Below are 21612 nucleotides of genomic sequence, written 5' to 3' on the forward strand. Positions count from 1 at the left end.
GTTGAAATATTTATTACAGAACTACATTGCAATAATACCACCATCTGTACTGTGAAATGAATTGTTAAGACCATCATGTTCAGTTAACTGCATGAGTAATAGTTGATGGTAAATTGCACCATGATGTTTCTTACCTTGTCAGCAGGACATTCGGTACAGTTACTGTCGCTCTCTCCATTAGCGCAGCGACCACAGACCTCCAGGTTACAGGGTTGGCACTTGCCCTCTGAGATAAGTCCAAACTCTGTCAGACCACAGTCCATAACACAGCGCCCGTCCCGCTGAAACACCAGAACAGTTACAGTTAGTATCTACATAGCTCCAGGTTTTAACAACAGTAAGGACACCTGTAAGAACACCAGTTCTGTAGGGACACATGTAGGGACACCTGAAAGTACACATCATGTACACACCTGAAGAAACATAGGAGCTTTACACCTGGTGCAGACTTCTTCCGACTCGAGACAGTCGAGACAGTTGGAAGTGCAGGGAACACACTCAGCCTCCCCACGCAGGTAGTAACCTACCCCGCAGGTGTCCACACAGGTGCCTGTCTCACCTGAAACAGAACGTGCAGGTGAATCAGGTGTTTCCAATGTAACATGCTGATTTTATGAGATTGGTTGACAAGAAGGTGAGTTCTGTAGGATGGGTCTGTGAGATGGTGGGTTCTGCAGGGCAGGTTTGAGATCTGATGCTGGGTTCTGTAGGGTAGGTTAATGAGATGTGTGTGTTTTTAGGGTGGGTGGGTTCTGTAAGGTGGTTTAGTGAGATGGTGGGTTCTGTAGGATGGGTTTGAGAGATGCTGGGTTCTGTGGGATGGATTATTGAGATGGTGGGTTCTGTAAGTTTGTGACATAGTGGACTCAGTATTGGTTTATAGATTAGTACCTCCTGCAGCAGGTCCTGAGCACTGCACACCGGCGTCTTCATGATGATTACAATCGTTTACCCCAAACTCCCTCTGCAGACAGTGGAACAGCTCACGCTCGTCCCCACGACACGACACGTTATCCATCCAGATCTGACCTGTAACACACAACAGGTCATGAGATGGTCATGTCAGACACAATAATCATCACATTCATCTACATGTGTACATGTACAAAGGAAGGTACAAACAGTTGAAAGCTTACCTTTTCCTGCCCCGTACCCTGCCGACCTGACTGCTGACAGAGCGCGCCCAAATCCCAGCTCACGGCAGACAACATCCGCGTCCCGGATATCCCAGGAGTCATCGCAGACCGTCCCCCATTCTCCACCGTACTTCACCTGCAGGGTGGAATAGACAGGGTCAAGGGCCAATGTTACGTGTCAGACAGGGTCAAGGCTACATGTCAAATAGAGTCACGGTTATGTGTCAGATAGGGTTGCTCAATCAGGGTTACCTGTATGAATCACGGGTGAGGCATCTTTTGCTTCATTGTGTAAAGCTGACCCTGTACACAAACACCAAACTTTAGTGACTTCCTACCAAGGTTACATAAGCCACGGGGACCTACCTCCACCCTCCCCTCAAACACAGTGGTACCTCCCACCAGGCGTAGGACGGCCTGCTTGGCCAGTTGTGGTTCACATGATGTAACACACTGGTGCCCCTGCAGGAACATGCCCTCATGGCAGCTGATGCAGTAGTTGTCTACGTGCCCATTTTTGCACAGACGGCAGTTGGAGGCACACGGCTCGCACATACGTGTCAGCGTGTTGCCATAGTAACCAGGAACACAGTCCTCCACACAAGTGTGGTCCTGAAAAATATCAGCAGACGTCATAGAGATCCTGGCCTGAAATCTTATTTCTCTCATTCATTCAGTTGGAGAGTCATATATATATAGTAAATACATGTACAGGTAGATAAAGAGATGAGAGTGCCAGCCTAAAAGGTAACCACAGCATAACTGTTTCATGGTGCAGGAAATGTGGAAAAGCTATGATAATATCTTCTTTGTACCTCCAGAAACCTTGGGGAGTCACATGACATGCAGCGGCGGGCGTCAGCATAGCACGTCAGGCACTCTGGTGCACACAGCTCGCACTGGTTGGTGTCCGGTACCCGATAGAAGCCGTCCCCGCACTCCGACACACACTGGCGTGACAGGTCGGGTCCTGAGCACCGAACACCTGAGGAGGGACAAGTTGGTAAAGATCACTTGTTAACAGCTGTCCCCATATGGCTTCACTGCTGCAGTCCAAGGCTAAGTTTACTTAACCTGATATATATTTTTGTCATCTCCATGAGAAGAGCAACTCCATTTGAATTGTGTCCAGGACTTACCGGCCTCCTCAGAGTGTCCACAGTTGTGTTTGCCCCACTCCCGATGTCCGCAGAAATCCAGCTGGCTCTCATCGCCATGGCATTCCACATCGTCAAGCAACATGGGGACGTCAGGAGAGGCTACTGGGAAGGCTGAGCGGACTGTAGCTGCAACGGCATCTCCTGTGTGGAGGAAGTAAACACAAACAATAGTCATATCACTGCAGCAGTAAACACAAACACTAGGACAGCTATAGAGTTATAATATACCATTCTTGTGCTTATTAGTTGTGGTGGACAGTCTCAGGGGTTTACTGTTCATTGTGACAGGTATGGGACAGGTGTGTGGCAGGCGTAGGGCAGGTGATCCCTTACCCATCTCCAGCTCCTTGCACACGACCCTTGCGTCCGGAAGGTCCCAGGCATCATCACAGATCGTCCCCCAGACTCCCTCGTGCAGAATCTCCACCCGACCTTCAAACTGTGAGTTTCCACCAATCAGCCGCAGCCGCTGCTTGGGTGGTCCACGGGTCAGAAGGGGCAGGCAGTCTTCAACACACCTGGGAGGGAAACAGTTGTGGTAATGTTATACATAGCAACACCTGGGGAAGATTCAGGTGTGGTAATGTTACACAGGTAGAACAGTTCCTTACCTGTTGTCCTTGAGGTAGAATAGTTCCTTACCTGTTAAAACAGTTCCTTACCTGTTGTCCTTGAGGTAGAATAGTTCTTTACCTGTTGTCCTTGAGGTAGAACAGTTCTTTACCTGTTGTCCTTGAGGTAGACCAGTTCCTTACTACCTATTGTCCTTGAGGTAGAATAGTTCCTTACCTGTTAAAACAGTTCCTTACCTGTTGTCCTTGGGGTAGAACAGTTCCTTACCTGTTGTCCTTGAGGTAGAACAGTTCCTTACCTGTTGTCCTTGAGGTAGACCAGTTCCTTACCACCTATTGTCCTTGAGGTAGAATAGTTCCTTACCTGTTAAAACAGTCTTACCTGTTGTCCTTGGGTAGAACAGTTCCTTACCCTGTGTTGTCCTTGAGGTAGAACAGTTCCTTACCTGTTGTCCTTGAGGTAGAACAGTTCCTTACCCTGTGTTGTCCTTGAGGTAGAACAGTTCCTTACCTGTTGTCCTTGAGGTAGAGTGGTTCCCTGCAGCTGGTGCATGTAGTGCCAGACTGGAAGCAAGTCTTGCAATTCCCCTCACATGGGCGACAGTAACCGGGCCACCCCTCCCCGAACAAACCAGGGCCGCAGTCTCGCACACAGCGCCCTTGGTCGGACATGTAGGTGCCATTTACACAGTTGTTCACATGGGGAATGCTTCTCCTGGCAATACTGCTGCCACCTGCAGGATAAGTGAAAGATCAGGTGCGTAACTACAGGTGTGTAACTATAGGTGTGTAACTACAGGTGTGTAACTGCAGGTGTGCAGGGACAGGAAAGTGCTTTTCACACAGCTGTCAATATTTAAGAACACTGAGAACCGTACAGTACAACTGACTAGTGTTCACGTTCCCCTCCCCCTACAGAACTGCACTAACCTAAGTGCTCACGCCCCCTCCTTTTTATTCCAGACCTATACTGACTACGTAAGATTTCACGCCCCCCTCCCCCATTACAACCTTACTAACGTTCACACCCCTCACCATTAGAGCCGTACTATAAACTAGTATAGTTGTTATGTACACCCCCCTCCCCCATTAGGACCGTACTGACTTGAGCTCTGTTGACATCCTGCATCCTGTTTTGGATCGATCTGATCGATCCGCCACCACTAACCTTCTCCGCTCGGACATTGATTACATTTTGCTGGTCTGGCAGAGAAGGAGCGTTCAAGAGGAAACTTCGGCAGAGGCCAGGCGGGAGAGTTCGCAAAGTTCGGGGTTTCCCCATGTCATCATTAGGCCACAGCAAGTCATTTCTATGGATGACATAAGCTCGCGCATTGATTTTCGCCTGATTTTGAAAAAAGCAAGAACTTTTGTAGTCCTCTGACAGTGGTGAACATGCCGAAATGGACAAAATGGCATATCTTGCCATGCCGAAACGTGGATGGCAGATGAATATGAAGAGGAGAGACAAGACAAGGCTCTGATTTGTCTCTTACTTTGGTATTTTTGATTCCTTTTATATGTTCCCACGGCCCACTGAATCAAAAACACACAATGATTAAAAACTTTATTTTTTCAAAGTTGTTTCAGTGCCAAATGGATATTGTTATAGTTGGCAGTAAACTTAGCACAATATAGGTATCGTTTCTAGTTAAACAAGGTTTATGATGTCAAATTTTGAAAAAGTAGGAAACTTTTTTTTTTGACCCGCCTTGTTTTTTTTCGCCCTAGCTATCGCGTTAGATTTGGAGTCTGCGGAGGCTGTCATCCATACCATTTTCTTGCTGTTGCCTTACGTCATACAGTATGAGACTACGGGAAGGTTTATACAGTTCGATGTTATCCCTAGTCATGATTGATTACATCATACAAACAGACGGTACGGGAGGGCTTATAAAGATGTTTTCCTGGTGGTGAAATCCTGCCCACCCGGCATGACGTTGCAGTTTGTTTTGAGAGACGCGTTCATGCTGAAACAACTTCCGCGTGGCTGATGTAACCTGGGCTGATGCAACCTGCCTGACGCAACAGTTGGGTTCACAACAAACCGTTCAGTTCGGAAGATACCGTGACCAGGCTACTGGCACGCGAAGGATGTGAAAGAAGTATTTCGCAGTCATTATAACAAGCATAGTATCGGTGTTTACGTACATTGCCAGGATGGGTTCGTTCTGTCATGACTTGAAAGGGACTTGTGAAAAAGCTGAACAGGATGAACTGGGGTGATAATATCAAAGCATTGATAATTGTAAAGTTTAAGTTTGAAGGGTTTCCCTTAATAGTTTTATCATATAGTTGTTTGAGCCTTTTTGTTTATATATAACGATGTATTTTGCCAACATACTTTCAGTTTGCCCGCCAACCGGTTCATAAACACCAAGGAGCTTTAATATCTTGATAAACACTGATAGTCGGGAGACAATTTGCTGCGTGGCCTCTGCCGTAGCAAAGACTAGTTACAGCAGTAATACATGTACCTCCGTTAACGTCCATTCAGCCTTCTGTTATCATACTTACAGTCTCGGTTTGGGGAAGGCCCTAGAAAGGTCTGCGACCTTGACTGCATTGTTGTATGTTTACATGTATGTTTTTTATCATGTCGTTATAAAATGAATATTGATTTATTTTATGTGCGAAGAAGCAAAAAGCAACTGGAAAGTGATCGAGCTCGTATACCGGTGGTAAACTCAGAATTAGCCGGCGGGCCGCTCTGCGCATCCTGGATGACGGTGAGGGATATCCTGGATATTTGGAAATAGCCGGGCAGTGTGCCAAATATCTCCAAGCAGATGATGGGAGCAAAATCTTTCCTTACAGCTGCCCGTTTTGTTATGAATTGCTTGTTGAGGAGGCAGTTTGTAAGAGAAAAGGGCAGCTGGGAAAACGGAACGATTTTTGCTTCCCAACGTCTACTTGGAGATTATAATGTGTGAGCGGCGTATCCTGGACGGTACCACTTGTACAGGCTCTACAACACAAATACTCCAGCACGGGTCAATACGGGCGCTCAAACTGCCATAATATTGACACAGGCTGATGCGCAATGCTTCCTGCGACGTCACCTTGTGCTACTGAAGTTGTCAAGAAAGTTCTATCCTGTTGTACAACCGAGACGCGAACTACTCTCAAAGCAGAGGTTGGGCCTGGTTTCGGACTTTTTAGCTGTTCTAAACTTTTTCTCTGGCTTTCTGTTTTGTCGGCGTTTCTTTCGATGTCCTGGGATAATCATATAAGGCAAAGACGACAAATAGAAAGCCTAACAAATAATTATCGTCTAAAAAACCTTTTTTAAAGTCTGAAAACGGGCCTCTTCTTTGAGAGAAACGCGAACAAGGTTCATCTATGTATATATATGAATTCAGGCGCGTGTGCACGTGAGTTTTTAGCCTATCGCCCATTAGTTGAGTAATCTATAGACGGTAGCGCCTGATTGATGTAAGTGGTGTCAAATGCCACCTGTAACGACGGCTGTTATCTTAACTTTCTCCTTTGGATATTTACTTTGCCCAAACTTAAGCAAACATCAATCTCTGCGTCTTTACCACGCACAGCTGTGAAGCCTGGTGAACATTTTATGTTCGTCGCTTTCAGCAGAAATGTAGTGAACAGAATTACTGACGAGGAAACGTAATGGAAAAACGTTAAACGTAACTTTGATTATCGTATTCGCAAAGCACCAGTGTGCGCGGACTGAAACTGGACCGGTTCAGGGGCAATTTTTTTTTCTATTCTCATTTTATTTTTATTTTTCATTTCTTTCTGACTGGGTCCCAGGATTCGATTTCACAGCCCAACAGTTTGCCCAAGAAGATCTGCATAGAGATAAATTGTATTTTACGCAGAATGATCCTGTATGACACTGCGGAACGCGATTCGAAAAAAAATTCATACACAGTTTACTCCAAACGATGAAACCTAAGACGTGTTCACGCTTCACGCACATACAGTTCCAAACGAGCCCGTATGACATGCACACGCTTCATACACAGTTAGGATCAGTTAGCTCCAAACGTTGGCATGTACACCATGACGCACATGCAGTTCAAAACGGTCTAAAAGTTTCGGAAAGGTCATTTCTGTATGCATAGTTCTGCGCCGCTATGCATGACGGGGAGCTATAATTATGTTTTACTCTCAACCGGCACGTTTGACAAATAACAAACTATGTATACTGGCTAGACACTGCGCTTTGCCAATAAAGCAACACGCGGGGAAAGTCGCGGGATGGCTGTGTGTGTTTGTTTGTTTGTTTGTTTATTTGTTTGTGTGTGTGTGTGTGTGTGTGTGTGAGAGAGAGAGAGAGAGAGAGAGAGACAGACAGACAGACAGCCAGAGAGAAAGGAGAGAGAGAGGGAGAGAAAGAGAGTAAGGAGATGATGGAAGTAGGAGTAAGGAGAGCCGAGGATAGTTAGTCCCGTAGAAAGAGTGTGAAGTACTTTGTATTTGTTCACTACGTTCAGTCTCACGTAAACGACGCCAAACTCCCCCGCAGCCTTATTGTGGGAATTTTACCAACACAAACAACTTAATCACCCACCCTCCGCTTCGGTACGTCAGTTTCCCAGCCGCATGCGTCATGTGTATGCCACACGGTTACCATAGCTACTGTACGTTGCGTGCGGTTCCTATGGTTACCGGACGCGTTTGTTGTGGTACAGAGGAAATCCCTACGAGGAGCGAGCTGTTATCGTCTGTAGGAGGAACGTATCAATGTGGACTGGCCGGCAGAGGTTACATATATAGTGGAATAAAATTTAGCACTTAAGCTTAAGGGTTTATGTTATTGACATTTATAAGTAGTAGATATGTGCGATTCTATAATTTATTAGCAGTTAGTACATGTGCGATTCTGAGGGCTACATGCGCCATTCTCCATGTCATTAGCATTTAGTAGACGTGCGATTATCGATGCTACATACATATGTAGTACGTATGCAATTCTTTGTAGTACGTATGCAAAACATTTGGTATTTGTGCGGTTCTCTAACTTTTTAACACTCAATACATGTGCAAATCCCTACCCCACTAAGGGGGTTGTGTTGTGCGTAAACGGTAGCGTGTTCGGATCGGTACCAAGAGGTCCCGGGCTCGAATTCTAACATGTCACCGATCTTGGGCCCTTGGGAAAGGCACTTTGCACAACTTTCCTCACTTAACTTGGGAGAAAATGAGTACCTAGCTTCGGTTAGGGACCGTCCCTCGGATAGGACGTTAAATGAAGGTCCCTTGTTTCGGGAGAGCCACACCCCTCACAAGTTAAAGAACACTCCGCACTTACCGAAAAGAGTAGTGGACCTTCCCGGTGTGATTGCTTCAAAACCTAACACTAGTAACAGTCCGGTCTTACCATGGAGGTCTCTCTTCTACCTCCATGGTCTTACCGTTGTACTTACTGCACAAAACTGGTACACGTGTGTTACGCCTGAAGGCGACTTACCGGTTATGCGAAACGTATTGTATGTTGCTTTGCAATTAGCCTTCAGGCACACTAGTTTGCGATAATAATGCGATGATTTACCCCACCCCACTTAGGGGAATGCATTATCTGTCTGGGGGAATTAGTTCCTTGGAACAGCGTCGGGAGGCCACAAAAGATTGGTTTCAAGACTTGCGAGCTTTCTAGATTAACTCCAGATAATTGCCGTGAGAATGATACCCGTGTCCTGTTTCTATCCTGAAATTGATGTGTGAACAGTGCCTGTGTGCTGTTTGTGTCCTATTTCTGTCCAACATTCCTGCCCCTTTGTTAACTCTAATTATAGTTGGGTATTTTCCGTCGCCTTATCACTTCACCTTGACTGGCTACAGACGAGCATGATGCAACACCGCCGGACCAGGATGCACGCCGGGAGGGGTGGGGGGCTTGAGAATAGCCTTAACGGAGTGCGGGGACTGACTGGGTGGGTAGCTGAAGCTTAAGAATAGGCTTACCGGGCTGTAGTACACTATTTATAGCATGGTTAACAATATTTCTTGTTTTTGTTGGAGAAAGTTGCCGACGTATCCGTGTTAGTGTTTACTCCGTGGTGAATCGATATGTTCCCTGTCCGAGGCAGGAACAAGTGTCAGGTTACGGAGCACAGTGGAGATGTGTCCGGTTACACGCTATAGTATTTACACTGCGGCGGAGACTATCACGGTGTTGTACTGTCGGCGCTCGGTACGTTCCGATCTCACACCTGCACCCGAACCTTCCCTCTGACCGGGAAACCCAGAAGCCGGCATGCCGGAGGGGCGTTCCCGGCACACACAGCCGGCGCGACGCGCGCGGACTACTAATGCAGCTGTAAAATACGTTAGTGACCTGCATAATTGATCCGCACCACGACTACTACGAGCTGTCCTGATTCCTCCATATTTCCATTCGGAATTCACGGATGTCTGGTCGGCCCGGCCGCACGGTCCGTGACGCGGGAAGGGGCGGTTTGGCGGCAAAAACCTGGCGTGATACTTAATATATGTAGACAAAACACTGTTCCAATGTATTCGTCAATGTGGTGTGTACATAACGTCTAGTATTACCCCTACCGTGCGTGGAACACCGACATCATCCATTCATTTAAAGTCTCTACACAGTACATGTACAGACTTCCCATTCAATTGAAGATATCGGTTACATCTGATATACAACCATACGTACAAAATACACAATATGTACATGTACATACGTCAATTCTATTATAATATGTACACTACTATATATTCTAATACATACAGACTCGTTGTCTATTCATTGGGGGTTTGACCAAGAATGCCTGGTTGAGGGAATAACTGCCTTATGAGAGGAATGTCTGCCCCAGACTAGAAATGAAGTAGTAAATGAACGTATGAATGAATGAATGGATGGATGGGGTGCATAAATGAATGAATAAATGGATGACTTTATATATACGTTGGAAACGATTGAAGGTATATTTAAGTGTGACACAGAGGGGGCACCTGATTCATACTACTATGAATGAATAAACACAGGGATTAATGATATAAATGGATTCACGTTTTAGAATTAGGATAGAGGAAGGGACTATGCGGCTAGCCGGCCCAGATGAGAGGAATGAGGGAGTGAATGAGAGGCTTACCGGAGGTGTATCTTGCCGATATGACAGGTAGAAGCGCCAGGACCAGCGCCACGCTTGTTGCATGCGGCATCCTGTTTGGGAGTTGCCTGCTGTCTGTTTTGTTATAGAGTTGTTCGACACTTCTCTGTCCGGGGGCGCGTATTTCCGCCTGTGGGCTGTAGGTCAAAGTCGGAACAATTCTGAGAAATGTGACCGTCCCTTCGATCGGCAATGACTGGCTGTATTGGAGATAACTGGCTGTATCGGCAATACCAGGCTGGTATCGGAAATAACCGACTGTATCGGCGTCTCGGCAGTATCTGACAGCTCGGTCCCGGGAAGCTAACGTTGTCTCTCCGGTGATGATGTACCCATACCCGTACACAGCGCGATCAGTGACACTCCAGGTGAGAGCGGCAGGTGGACCGGTGCGATATTCCCGAGTCACGATGAGAAGGAAATGCGGCGGGCGAGTCACGATGACCAGTCTACAGTAGCGCGTCCACGTGTACACAATAGGCGGGGTGCGCCGCCGGGTTGCCTTTAAATTCCTCTTTAATTCACCGGTCAATACTGCGCGCTGTCAGTACGCATGCGTGGGCCCGGCCGGCACGTGAATGATGCAATCGTCAGTCTGGCACCTGTGGTCGCGGCAGGGCCGGAGTAATGTCCTGTTTCACGTCACTGTTTCACATCAAAGCTAAATACAACACAACTAAACGTTACCAGGCTGCAGGTCCGGAGTAATGTCCTGTTTCACGTCACTGTTTCACATCAAAGCTAAATACAACACAACTAAACGTTACCAGGCTGCAGGTCCGGAGTAATATCCTGTTTCACGTCACAGTTTCACATCAAAGCTAAACACAACTAAACGTTACCAGGACCTGCAGATCCGGCCGGAGTAATATCCTGTTAAACGCCACAGTTTCACTTCAAAACTAAATACATGTACAACACATAGATCTAAACGTTACCAGGGTGCGCGCGACAGGACCGGAGTAATGTTCTGTTTCACGTCACTGTTTCATTTCAAAACTAAAAAACGCACCAAAGCGTTACCAGGCGTAACAGGATCCGAGTAAAATTCTGTTTAACGTCACAGTTTAACGTCAAGCTACATGCATGTAAAACAAAACGTTACCAGGGCGCAGCGGGGCCTGAGTAATAATTTGTTTCACGTCACTATTGCAATTCAGAACTAGATAAGACAAAACATCACAAAGTGGACAGGGCTAGTGTAATATGCATACTATGCATATGTAGTATGTTGTGTCATGCGATATAGGAAGTATAGCGGCGCTGACGTCATCAGCAACCCTTCGGGAAGAGTCTCAAGTCCTAGAAGAGCTCTGACCTCGGTTCACAAAGGATCCTGTAGTAGGAGTCAAGAAGAAGAATAAATTTATAATAAAAACATTGAAAATAACATTCAGATTAGACGTAAAATCTAGTCCAGTTACATCCTCGTAACATGTGACAAAGTTAAAAATAGATAAATAAAAGGATATCTCAATGTTACCAGGAAATTTAAACAGAAAGTGTCCACACAGTTTCTACCAGACTCCTTGCTGGAAAAAATTCAAATTGCCTAAATAGGCAGACTTGCCAGAAAAGAAAATACAACTTTGCAAATATACGTTACTCCTTACAAATATGTGTAACTTTTTTTTGGGGGGGGGGCTAATTCCTCTGACAAATTATCCCGGCTACTTGTTCAATGTCTACTGTTTCTCCAGATGCCAAGGTGTCTAGAAGAGAATAGTCTCCACAGTTCATGCACTTTTTGGTCAAACGGTCGACTATCACAGGGCGCTCTTACAATGTGCCTTGAATATCAGGTTTATTTTCTTTTCTATTCTTTTAACATCATAGAAGTATTCTAAAAGAATTGTTTTCGATATCGTTCACCCGAAGAATGAAAGTACGCATAAAACCTTGCAAAAGTGACTAATAGATAAGTTGCCATAAAATACGCAGATAGATACATGGATGTTTAGCCCACCGAAGTGCTAATCAGCACGGAAAATTGCCCACTCCCCACAGGCACACACAAATTACCAGCACGGAGTACAGAATCTACATGCATCCCACGTGTCAGCTCTGTCGAGACCAGGCCAGATTTAACAGCAGGGCTGGCTCAGAACTAATCAGCGAATAGCGTCAGGACCGGGGCCAGAACAGCGGCCATATTCATCGTTATTAATCATCAAGGCATTGTGGTTCTCCCAGCGGTTCATTACCTTCACCAAAAAGGTTATGTGTTTGGTGACGTTTGTGGGTGTGCCTGTGGGGTCAGTCTGTGGGTCTGTGGAAAGTATAACTCGAAAATTTGTGAAGTTGCATAGATCCGTTTGATATTTGGTATGTACTATGTGGGTTCTTGTCGGCAGGTTTGATTGTGGACCTCCCAGCCTGGTGGCTTTCTATGGTACTGCAACGGAAATTCAGGTTTTGATATCTCTTGTTCTAGGCAAATTATGGCCAGGATGTTTGATGTTAGATGGCTCTTGGACTTCTTGGCTTTTGTATGTAGATATCTTAAGTGATCATAATGATTGACATATATGGCATGCTACTTATACAAATTAACTTAGGCGATATTTTTCATGATCAAGAAGGAAATTACATATATCCGGTGCATAGTGTTCAAACATGTGAGACATACAGCTATTTCATTTCAGACTTGTTATGCTTTCGTTTTTGTTGTGATAAAAATATTATGGAAAGATAAAAGTTTCTGGATCCTATGTATGGAAAGCCTTGAGCAAGTTGCCAGTAGTTAATGGGTCGTGTCATATACCATTGATGTTGGGCTGTAATATATATTACTGTTACATTACTGCATTTCACTTGTCTCTTCACAAACGACCCTTCCCAGAAATCCGGCTGGGAGAATGGTAACTGACAGGGGGGAGAATGGAGGGAATGGCCCGTTAACCTGAGTGGTGGGAAGGTAAAAGGGCGCGCTAACCAGCCTGTTAACCTTACGTCAGCAGCCAGCAGGGGGGAACACAAGGTCATGACCTCTGATGACGTAGGTTGTTTCAGGTCTGTGACCCCAGAACCCCAGGGCTGACCCCGGTCGTCTGTAACAGTTACGAGAAGCTTAATTGACTCGACCAAAAGTATAGCTACTTACATGTACGTATGGTCAAGTACCAACTATGATCAACTAACAAAACAGAAACAGAAATACAAAATTATACTCATCAAAAGGTAGGAGCTAACAAAAGGAAATCTGTGATAGCCTATTACAATAAGGCAGGGCTAATCATGGGTTCCAGTATCTTTTCTAAACAGTTTTGTATGTATTAACTACGTTTTGCATTGTGGAAGTTGTCACATCGAAAGCTAGATTCAAATCTGCTAAGTTGTATCGAGTCTCTTGAAATCAATTATCTGTATGCATGTGTAGCGAGGGTGGGATCGTCTGCGAGGGTTGGGGGATCGGTTATAACGGTTATTTAGGTTGAAGGATATTTGTAGCGGTGGCTGTTAGGGGTTACCGGTGGATGTTTTCATTGTGCGAAGTATTCCCGCGTGCCAAACAGGTGGTTAAGACTAGGGAGTAACGCATGACGCAGTACCTTACTTCTTACACGAGTGTCCGTAAATACGTCACTGACGTGATAGACTGATACATGCGGCTCCGACACAAACACTTCTGGAACCGAAGACGTACCGAAAAGATGCATTTGATTACGGCTCACCTGCTGCACACACTATAATGACGAAGTGAAACGGCAACTTATCCTGACGATGTTGGAATCGTCTTAGCTTGGGCAGATCTCAAGGCGTCTTCCGTTGACCTGAACCGTCCTCTGTAGAAGTAAAAGTGTCTTCTTTTAAAATCCAAGCTAGCTTTCTTTAACGACCAGCTTTTGAGAACATGCCACAACGGATCACGTGACAGCACGAGACGATCACGAGACGACCTAGCGACATCTTTGCTGGACTCGCGTGACAGTCGGGAAAAACTTGTTTGGTTTGTTCAATGAGGTGACACAAATAGACCATTTTGTGAAAACTCTTCAACTCAATCTACATAACTTGATGCACGCGTTTTACGTCGTTTAGTGTAAGAGAACTTCAGCTTCAGTCGGGCGGTCATTAGGTCCACGGAACCAGAAACGTGCCTAACTAGTCCTATTCCTGAATGGATTTGGGTTCTCGATAATCTCCGCGCCGCGTGTTCAAAGAACATAGATTTTGCTCTAGGCACGGTCTGGACTATCAGGCGTTTTAGGGCCCTGGGTTTCTTATCGGTGGTCACTGTAACCAAGATCACAAGCTCCTTGCTGTGACGATGCGATTACGACTGTCCATCTGAAATGGCAGTTCAAACAATATCACAGTGGCTGCACGTCTCACACTATGAGCTTTTCAAGGTTTTTGTATTTCGTTTCAGGATGTGATGGAGGTGGGCGAGGTCATGGGATTAAACTAATAATAACAAGAAGCCATAGGCGACAATTCTCCGTGAAGTATTATATATTGCAACAAAAAGAAGTAGCCATTGGCGACAATTCTCTGTGAAGTGTGATAAATCGAACAAAGAAAAATTGTTTAAACGCGCGTCGGCTCAGTCATCTTAAGACGCAACAACCAATCAGAGATGCGAGATGCCTACACGTGACGCGGGAAGGGCGCGCGATGCCCGAAATATTTTTGCGTCAATATTCAGCGCCGTGATTCAAGAGATTAATACCCGGAAACAATTTTTTTTCTTGTTTTGAACGCATTAACATGCAGTTACGCTAATCTAGTATGATTCAGGGTTACTTTTTTTTTAACCTGCCATGGCCAGATTATCTAAAGATGTGTGTATTGTGTGTACAAGCTATAGAAAGAGAAATGTACATCAGGTCCGATCATCCGATTTTCACGTTTCGGTTTTTTGGACTCGGTTCATGAACGTATTTTGGTTTGGCTCCTGGAATGTGCAAAAAAAATGACTCCCGGGACTGTCTACAGGGAACACTCGCACATTCGCGGTGTATCAGGACAGCGCGACTGGTCGTCATTAGCGCAGTAACAGTTAGCATAAACGGACGAAACCATTTCAAAGAAATGGGGATGTTTCGAAAATAAGCATTTACTCCAATATCAAAACAGCTACGGTAAAAATAAAAAGACGTGCATCATCCCGGACATAATGCAACACCACATGCGAAATTACACAGAAATGCGACGTACGGAAGAATGCGTTTTGGCTGCGAACATCTTCCAAAAAACTTGGCATCTCTTAACCATGGGCAAAAACATCTGGAACCACTTATAAAAACCACCCCGTATCTGCATGAACTTTTTTGAACCCCACTGCTATTCCAAACAACGCGTTTTTCTGGACCATTCCAATTCGCCTCGTAATTGTAGGGGTGCGTCTGCGATATTACATTGACCGCGAAAGCAGCAACGGCAAAAATACACATTCGTGCATCAACACGGGCATGCCCGCAGACGGCGTATAAAATTGCGTGCCGATTACACAAAGAGAACCCAGTGTTTTGACTGCGAACATGAAAAATCAGCCGATTACAACACTCCGTCCGGAGGTCCTGACCTCCTTCACGGAGTAAAAAGGGACATATTATTATAAAAATGCAGAGGTAATCCATTTATTTCCTATATTTACATTTGACACCAGTATATATAAATAAATAGCTTTGGCAGTAGGTCTGGAATACACATAGTTGACTAAATGCAAATTACTTTGCTGTCACCCATTATCCTTTTTCACAACTTTTGCTTCATAATGCCGCATAGTTCCCTTGAAGTCTAACTTCAGAACCCTGCACAGTTGCCCTGAATTCGAAGTCTAGCTCCAGAACCCTGCACAGTTCCCCTGAAGTCTAGCTCTAGAACCCTGCACAGTTCCCCTGAAGTCTAGATCCAGAACCCTGCACAGTTCCCCTGAAGTCAAGCTACAGAACCTGTCCAGTTCCCCTGAAATATAGGTCCTGAACCCTGCACAGTTCCCCTGACCTCTAGCTAGTAGTCAGAACTATTCACACGCATGAAGTCTAGCTCCAGAGCGCTGCATAGTTTCCCCACAGACCAGCTGGAAGAGGCCCCCCTGCAGCAAACAGTCGGATGCCTGCATCATCATACAGATGAGCGTACACTGCGTTGGGAAAATGGTCCTGGTCAGAGAAGAACTCACGGTACATTTCGTCATGTTTCTGTAAAAACGAAAGGAATTGAGTTTAGACAAAAGCTTACAGGTACCAGTCAGCACATCTCTAATAGAATTGTGCAAACTTCACACTAATGGAGATTCTAAATAAACAACAAACAAACAACAGCAACAACAAACAACTTCACTGTAACAAACAAGCAGCATCCACTTTGTTGTTTGTTTGTTGGTACGTACCAGCCAGCCCTCCCCTGAGCGGAGTCTCAGAGTCATTCCACAGTTGCAGTCCAGGAACCTCCGTGCTCGAACGTCGTAGAACAGCAGCGACCCTGCGCCGGTTCCCATGGTTACCACATCCGCTCGGAAGGAGCTGGACCGCACACCTGCAGATCAAGCAACTTCTGTTAGCAGGCTGTAAACAAAAGAAACTTTCTTCCTGATGTTACACTTATTGAGTTCCAAATTTGAACCCCATGCAAGAATGGACATGTCACCTGTACCTACCCCAGTATACTAGTATATGTATTGATAATTTCTGTGATCCTGAAGCTCTGACCTGTTCCTTTGTCCTTTGATGGCACGTTAAGAACATGTTTCATCGTCATGGCATCCAGGAACGACATGTGGGACTGCGACCCCACTGCAAGCAGCCCTTTCTCAAGGTCAAGGGTCAAGCTAGTGTTCTCTCTTTCGTACGGAGCCTCGGCACTGAAAACCTGGAGTGTGAAGAAACAAACAACTGATGAATGAATGATCAAATGAATGAATCTATGACAAAATGAATTAACCTTATGATGAACAAATGAATGAATGAATCAAATTTTACTATTGCGCTATTGAGAAAACTCACTCAATATCCAGGCTAAGACAAATGCTCATGTAGTATGATGTCAGAGAGACACATACACATGTAAGCTGATACGTGTAATTCTAAGTAAGATTTTTTCACCTCTTTCATGCCATTGATATTCCAAACATTGATGTAGCCATTTGAAGTGAGTCCCACCAGCTCCTGAATAAAGACAAAAAAGGGTCAAGCCAAGAGCAATAAAACAAAACACAATCCAGTACACACCTTTAGAATATCATGTTCAAGCTTTCAGTAGGATAATGAAAGAAAAACAACCCATATCATTGTATAAGAACATCACTATGCAGTCACATGGTTACCATACTAGAATATCAGACTCACAGACCATCCGCCTTCCTAAACCTCGAACAAATGCACAGAAAAGAAGATTTTTGTATAGAATGTCCAGTGCCTGGAATGAAATGAAGTGGTGATGATGTACATGTATATAGCTTTATTTTAATCTGTTTTAATATGTTGTAATTGCCATGTATTTATGTTTTGTAAATATGTCATGTGTGTCTTGAAGGACCACAGGAAGAATAGCTACATTTGTTGTAAGCTAAATGTGGATCCCAATAAAGTCAAAGCTAAACTCAAAGCACGCACCTGTTCTAAAACCTTTGTTTCACACAACAATCATAACCCTCTGGGTTCTATGCAGAAAAAAGGGCTGCAAAGACTGAGTGCACAAAGTGTTAAAACTTCCAGGGTTCAAAGAAAAAAAGCAGTCACTGTGATACATACAAGTGTCCCAGTAGTGAAGTATGAACCCACCTCAGATCTCGTGTTGAACACCACAGCCCTCAACCTCTCACCCAGACTGCATGACTTCTTTAGGACAGGATGAATGGCAGTATAGGTGGGGAGAGTAACATCACTGTCCTCAGCAGAATGTCCACATGGCTGTTGAGTACAGCTGCTTGCAGTTGCCTGGCTATGGGGCTGTTCCCTTTCCAAAGGCTCTTCCAACTGTGAGCTGTCCTCAATCTTCCAGATAGCCACAGAGCTGTCTCTGGAACCTGAAACAGCAAAACAGTATCTTCTGTTGCTTATGCACAGAAAACAGGACAGCAAAGATAATCTGAGTCTGTGCACAGCAAACAGGACAACAAAACATCTGCTATTACCTGTGCACAGCAAACAGGACAGCAAATAAATCTGCTGCTAAGATGTTATAGAAAGCATTTATTTATATTGTTTTTTGCTCACGTTTCTTCTCCTCCTCCTCCTGCCATTTCTTTAAATTGATTAAACTCCTTCATTTTGGGGTCAAATACCATGAAATTTGGCATGAAGGTAGAATGGGCAAATACCCCCAGGCTTTTTTTTTCATTTTTGTGATACAAGCTTTTAGAATATGGTTTTATTTGAGCTTTTTGGCTGTGTTGTAGAAAATGTACTATAACAGTGTGTTACCATATTTGGGCATGAGTCATCAGAATGGCATGTAGAGCAGGCAACCCATAGGCATGCAGCTTCCCTCTATTCTCCTTGCTGATTGGCTGTTCGGATCTGATTGGCTTACTCAATTAAAGCCATGCCATATTGACAGTATAAACTTTATTCAAGTGTTTTGGTAAGTATGTCAAGCTTTCCTGCTCCAGCATTGGAATGCGGGGCATAAACGCTTCTTTTTATCTTGAAAATCAACAGTTTGCATTATGAAATTAAAAATCCCAACCAATAATGTAAGGGATAGCTATCCAACTGTTGTCACTTCATACTATAGTTATATCAATGTGAAGAATTGTTTTCCCTTGTATTTCTCCTTCTTTCCCTGCCAAGTCGTGAAATGTGGTGAAGTCATGCTGAATTTGCTCCAAAGCAAATGTCGGCCTTTCTAGTTGATATATTGTGTTCAATGACTCACAAAAAAGTTGGGCAACATCCAGAAATGGTAGGCGCTAACGCACTAATGCACTAACACTTAGTGTTTAACTTCGTTGATGCTGTCTTCTGTAGAATTTGTACATGCATCATGATTTTGTATCAAACCTTGTAAATCATACATTACAGCACAAATCAGGCTGATTGTCTGCAATATGCTGATAAGCTACTTCCTACTCTGAAGGCCAGAGCGATACTACTAGTATTTGACTGTTACCATGGCAACTAGACTGACCTGTGACCAGAAACTCATCGTCCAACCACACTATGGAGAAAATCCAGTCAGTGTGGCAGCCCTGGGGAGGAAAGGGAACAGAATGATGTAAGCTATCTATCTATGGCCATGGGTAGATGCATAGTCTAGAGATGAGCAGTTACTAATTGTATCTACCCTCAAAATATCTCAGAGTCCTCTATTGTTTATGGACCCCAAAATCAATATACCTCCCCTAGTGTTTCTGAACCCCACTAACCCACATACTGTACACATTGTCCCCGGGTGTGTAAAAACCCCACTAGCCCACATACCTCCCCTAATGAACTCCTCAACCCCACATACCTCCCAATGCTCCCATGATGTTCATAAACCCCACTAACCCGCATACAGTACCTTCCTAGTGTTAATGAACCCCACTAACCCATGTGTAACCCCCCTACCTGGCCTATGTGCTGTGGGTCAAAGCTGGGTAGTCTGTATATAGCCAGGCTGTGAGGAGCCTCCCCACCCGTAGCCAGCAGGGTGCCAGAGGGGTTGATGGCGACACTGTGGATGCCGCAGTGTGCGGTGCTCCCCATGAGGGGAGAAAATTCATTCTCCTGAATCTGCAGGGTGGGGATGAACACTTGCTTGCCTGTCTTTAGGTCCAGAACAAACAACTGAAAATGGAAAAAAATTATTTTGTACTTGTCTTAAGTTAAATACTAATAGAGGCATTAGCTGCATCCACTAATGATGTGGCAGGGGAGCAAGTGCCATGGTGTAGTATTCCCATGGAGGCCATGTGCACCACATACACAAAATACAAGTGGCAAAGGTTCATCCCAGCTATACATAAGTCTCTGCTATTGTGTCAAAGGAAGTTTGCCTGGGGCATTTGAAGATTGGCTGGACTACTGTGGCAAATTCAGAACAAGAGAGTTAAGCATTGTTGCTGCACACTTCATTGCACAGCTGCAGCACATATCAAATTGGGTTACACAATATTGTTGCCCATACTAACCTTATTGCACTTGGTTGCACACACCACTTGGTTTGCAGACAGCCATTGTGCAGCAAAGACTTTGTTCAGCATCCCCAAGTGGTACTCCCTCTCCTCAAACAGAAGGGGCATTTTTCTGGAGGAGTAGTTCATGAGGGTTTTGCTAGGGGGAGCTTCATACCCATACTGTCTTCTGTGTATGTACTCGAACACTGACATGGTCTTGTGCTTCTTCCTTCAGGTGTGGTGAAATAGAGACATGTTCTAACATGCAGGCATTTCTTCCTTTACATTATGAAATACTGACATCCACAGTAGGCCACAGAATGATACGGGAACATCTGTGAGTGTGATTTAAAAAGATTTGAGTATGCATCATCAGTCGATTCACTGCTACAACTGAACACAGGTTCATAATATATATATAAACGTTACATGTAACATATGATCAATTGCAACATGACGAGAAGTACCGGACCAGCCTATCAAATATGAAACACTAAGGTGTTTCATATGATACATGATACCAAAAGATACGACAAATGGAATACAATTTCAAATGCAACGTAGTTTGGGTGGATGGTATGAGGGAGGGGCAGAAGGAGATGTAACGACTAAACAAATTATGGTCACCGTGGTGCAAAGGTGATAGTGAAAATATGATGTTAGCTACACGGCTGCTGAGAAAAACGTTGTAAGGTCTTACCTGTATTCATATGAAGGCTTTCTCTCCACTTATTAAATTTGAGACAAAGGTTCTTCTGTTCTGAGTCTGAGTCTCTAACGCGAAAAATAACCCTGCGTTCTCTCGGTGAGACAGGAGTCATTTTGCATTTGGACCTACCTTTTGGCCTTTCAGTTCACGTTGAGTTGTTCATCAGAGGTAATACTATCATGTACTGTGGTGATCAGGGTGGGGTTCCCTCGGTGTACGGTACGAATGTGATGTTTACAGGCAGCTTGAGCAGCTGTTGTTGTGTTGTTGTTGGCCTGGGCCCTCCCTTCCGGTCGCGCGGTCTTTTCAAATCCACTGCGCAGGTTCGAGAATTCCATCAGCCAATCAGAATTAAACATTTTTCGAGTGACCAATCACGACACTGCGGTATCAGCCAATCAGAGTATGATCGAATACTAACAAAACTACACAATGCTAACATCACTTTCCTCTTTTCCAAAATGATTGATTGCCACCACTTGAAATGATTGCAATGTTGGCACCAAAGGTGTTTTACCTTCGTTTCCACTGTTTAAATATTTATTTGAAATGGATGATTGGTTTTCTCACTTTCTCCATAACTCAGGAAAGTCTTGACCTGTCAAAGACAATTAGATTTTGGACCCCAGCGGCTTTCCTTGGTACTGCAGCAGAGCTCCTTTCTGGACATTGAGTTGCAGTGGCAGACAGCTCTTGGCTAATATGGAGAATTGGTGTAGGCTAGGTTATATAAACTCCTTGGTGTAGGTTTGGGTCCATAGCAGCTTTTTTAAAAACTGCAGCGACTACTAGTAATTTTGTTTGCAACTTTGGGAGGACTCCAGAAGGGGTTATGGTGAAGTCATTTTTTTTAGTTGTTGTATGGACTTAGATCTCCCTTCTTTAATACTCCA

General features: G+C 44.6%; 1 protein-coding gene across 2 annotated transcripts in view; it reads right to left on the minus strand.

The window, feature by feature from the left end:
• LOC109476535 (scavenger receptor cysteine-rich type 1 protein M130-like) overlaps window positions 1-21011 on the minus strand; it is a 34933-nt gene extending 13922 nt beyond the window's left edge. The window contains exons 1-19 of one of the 2 annotated variants that reach the window (XM_019777530.1): window positions 20849-21011; window positions 20026-20345; window positions 19463-19681; window positions 19041-19101; window positions 17693-17937; window positions 17015-17077; window positions 16622-16781; window positions 16303-16448; window positions 15984-16111; window positions 9948-10036; window positions 3380-3602; window positions 2630-2814; window positions 2276-2437; window positions 1952-2121; window positions 1503-1748; window positions 1137-1272; window positions 892-1029; window positions 414-559; window positions 135-281 (exon numbers count right to left, since the gene is read on the minus strand). In XM_019777530.1, coding sequence (XP_019633089.1) covers window positions 135-281; window positions 414-559; window positions 892-1029; window positions 1137-1272; window positions 1503-1748; window positions 1952-2121; window positions 2276-2437; window positions 2630-2814; window positions 3380-3602; window positions 9948-10036; window positions 15984-16111; window positions 16303-16448; window positions 16622-16781; window positions 17015-17077; window positions 17693-17937; window positions 19041-19101; window positions 19463-19681; window positions 20026-20223 — 2862 coding nt within the window. In that variant the 5' untranslated portion in view covers window positions 20224-20345; window positions 20849-21011. Of the gene's footprint in view, window positions 1-134; window positions 282-413; window positions 560-891; window positions 1030-1136; window positions 1273-1502; window positions 1749-1951; window positions 2122-2275; window positions 2438-2629; window positions 2815-3379; window positions 3603-3973; window positions 4239-9947; window positions 10037-15983; window positions 16112-16302; window positions 16449-16621; window positions 16782-17014; window positions 17078-17692; window positions 17938-19040; window positions 19102-19462; window positions 19682-20025; window positions 20346-20848 lie in introns of those variants that run through there. The other variant, XM_019777522.1, reaches the window with a different exon arrangement.
• Window positions 21012-21612: the final 601 nt, after the last annotated feature.

This window comes from Branchiostoma belcheri, unplaced genomic scaffold (assembly GCF_001625305.1).
Source record: "Branchiostoma belcheri isolate BF01 breed outbred unplaced genomic scaffold, Haploidv18h27 scaffold104, whole genome shotgun sequence".
NCBI lineage: Eukaryota > Metazoa > Chordata > Leptocardii > Amphioxiformes > Branchiostomatidae > Branchiostoma > Branchiostoma belcheri.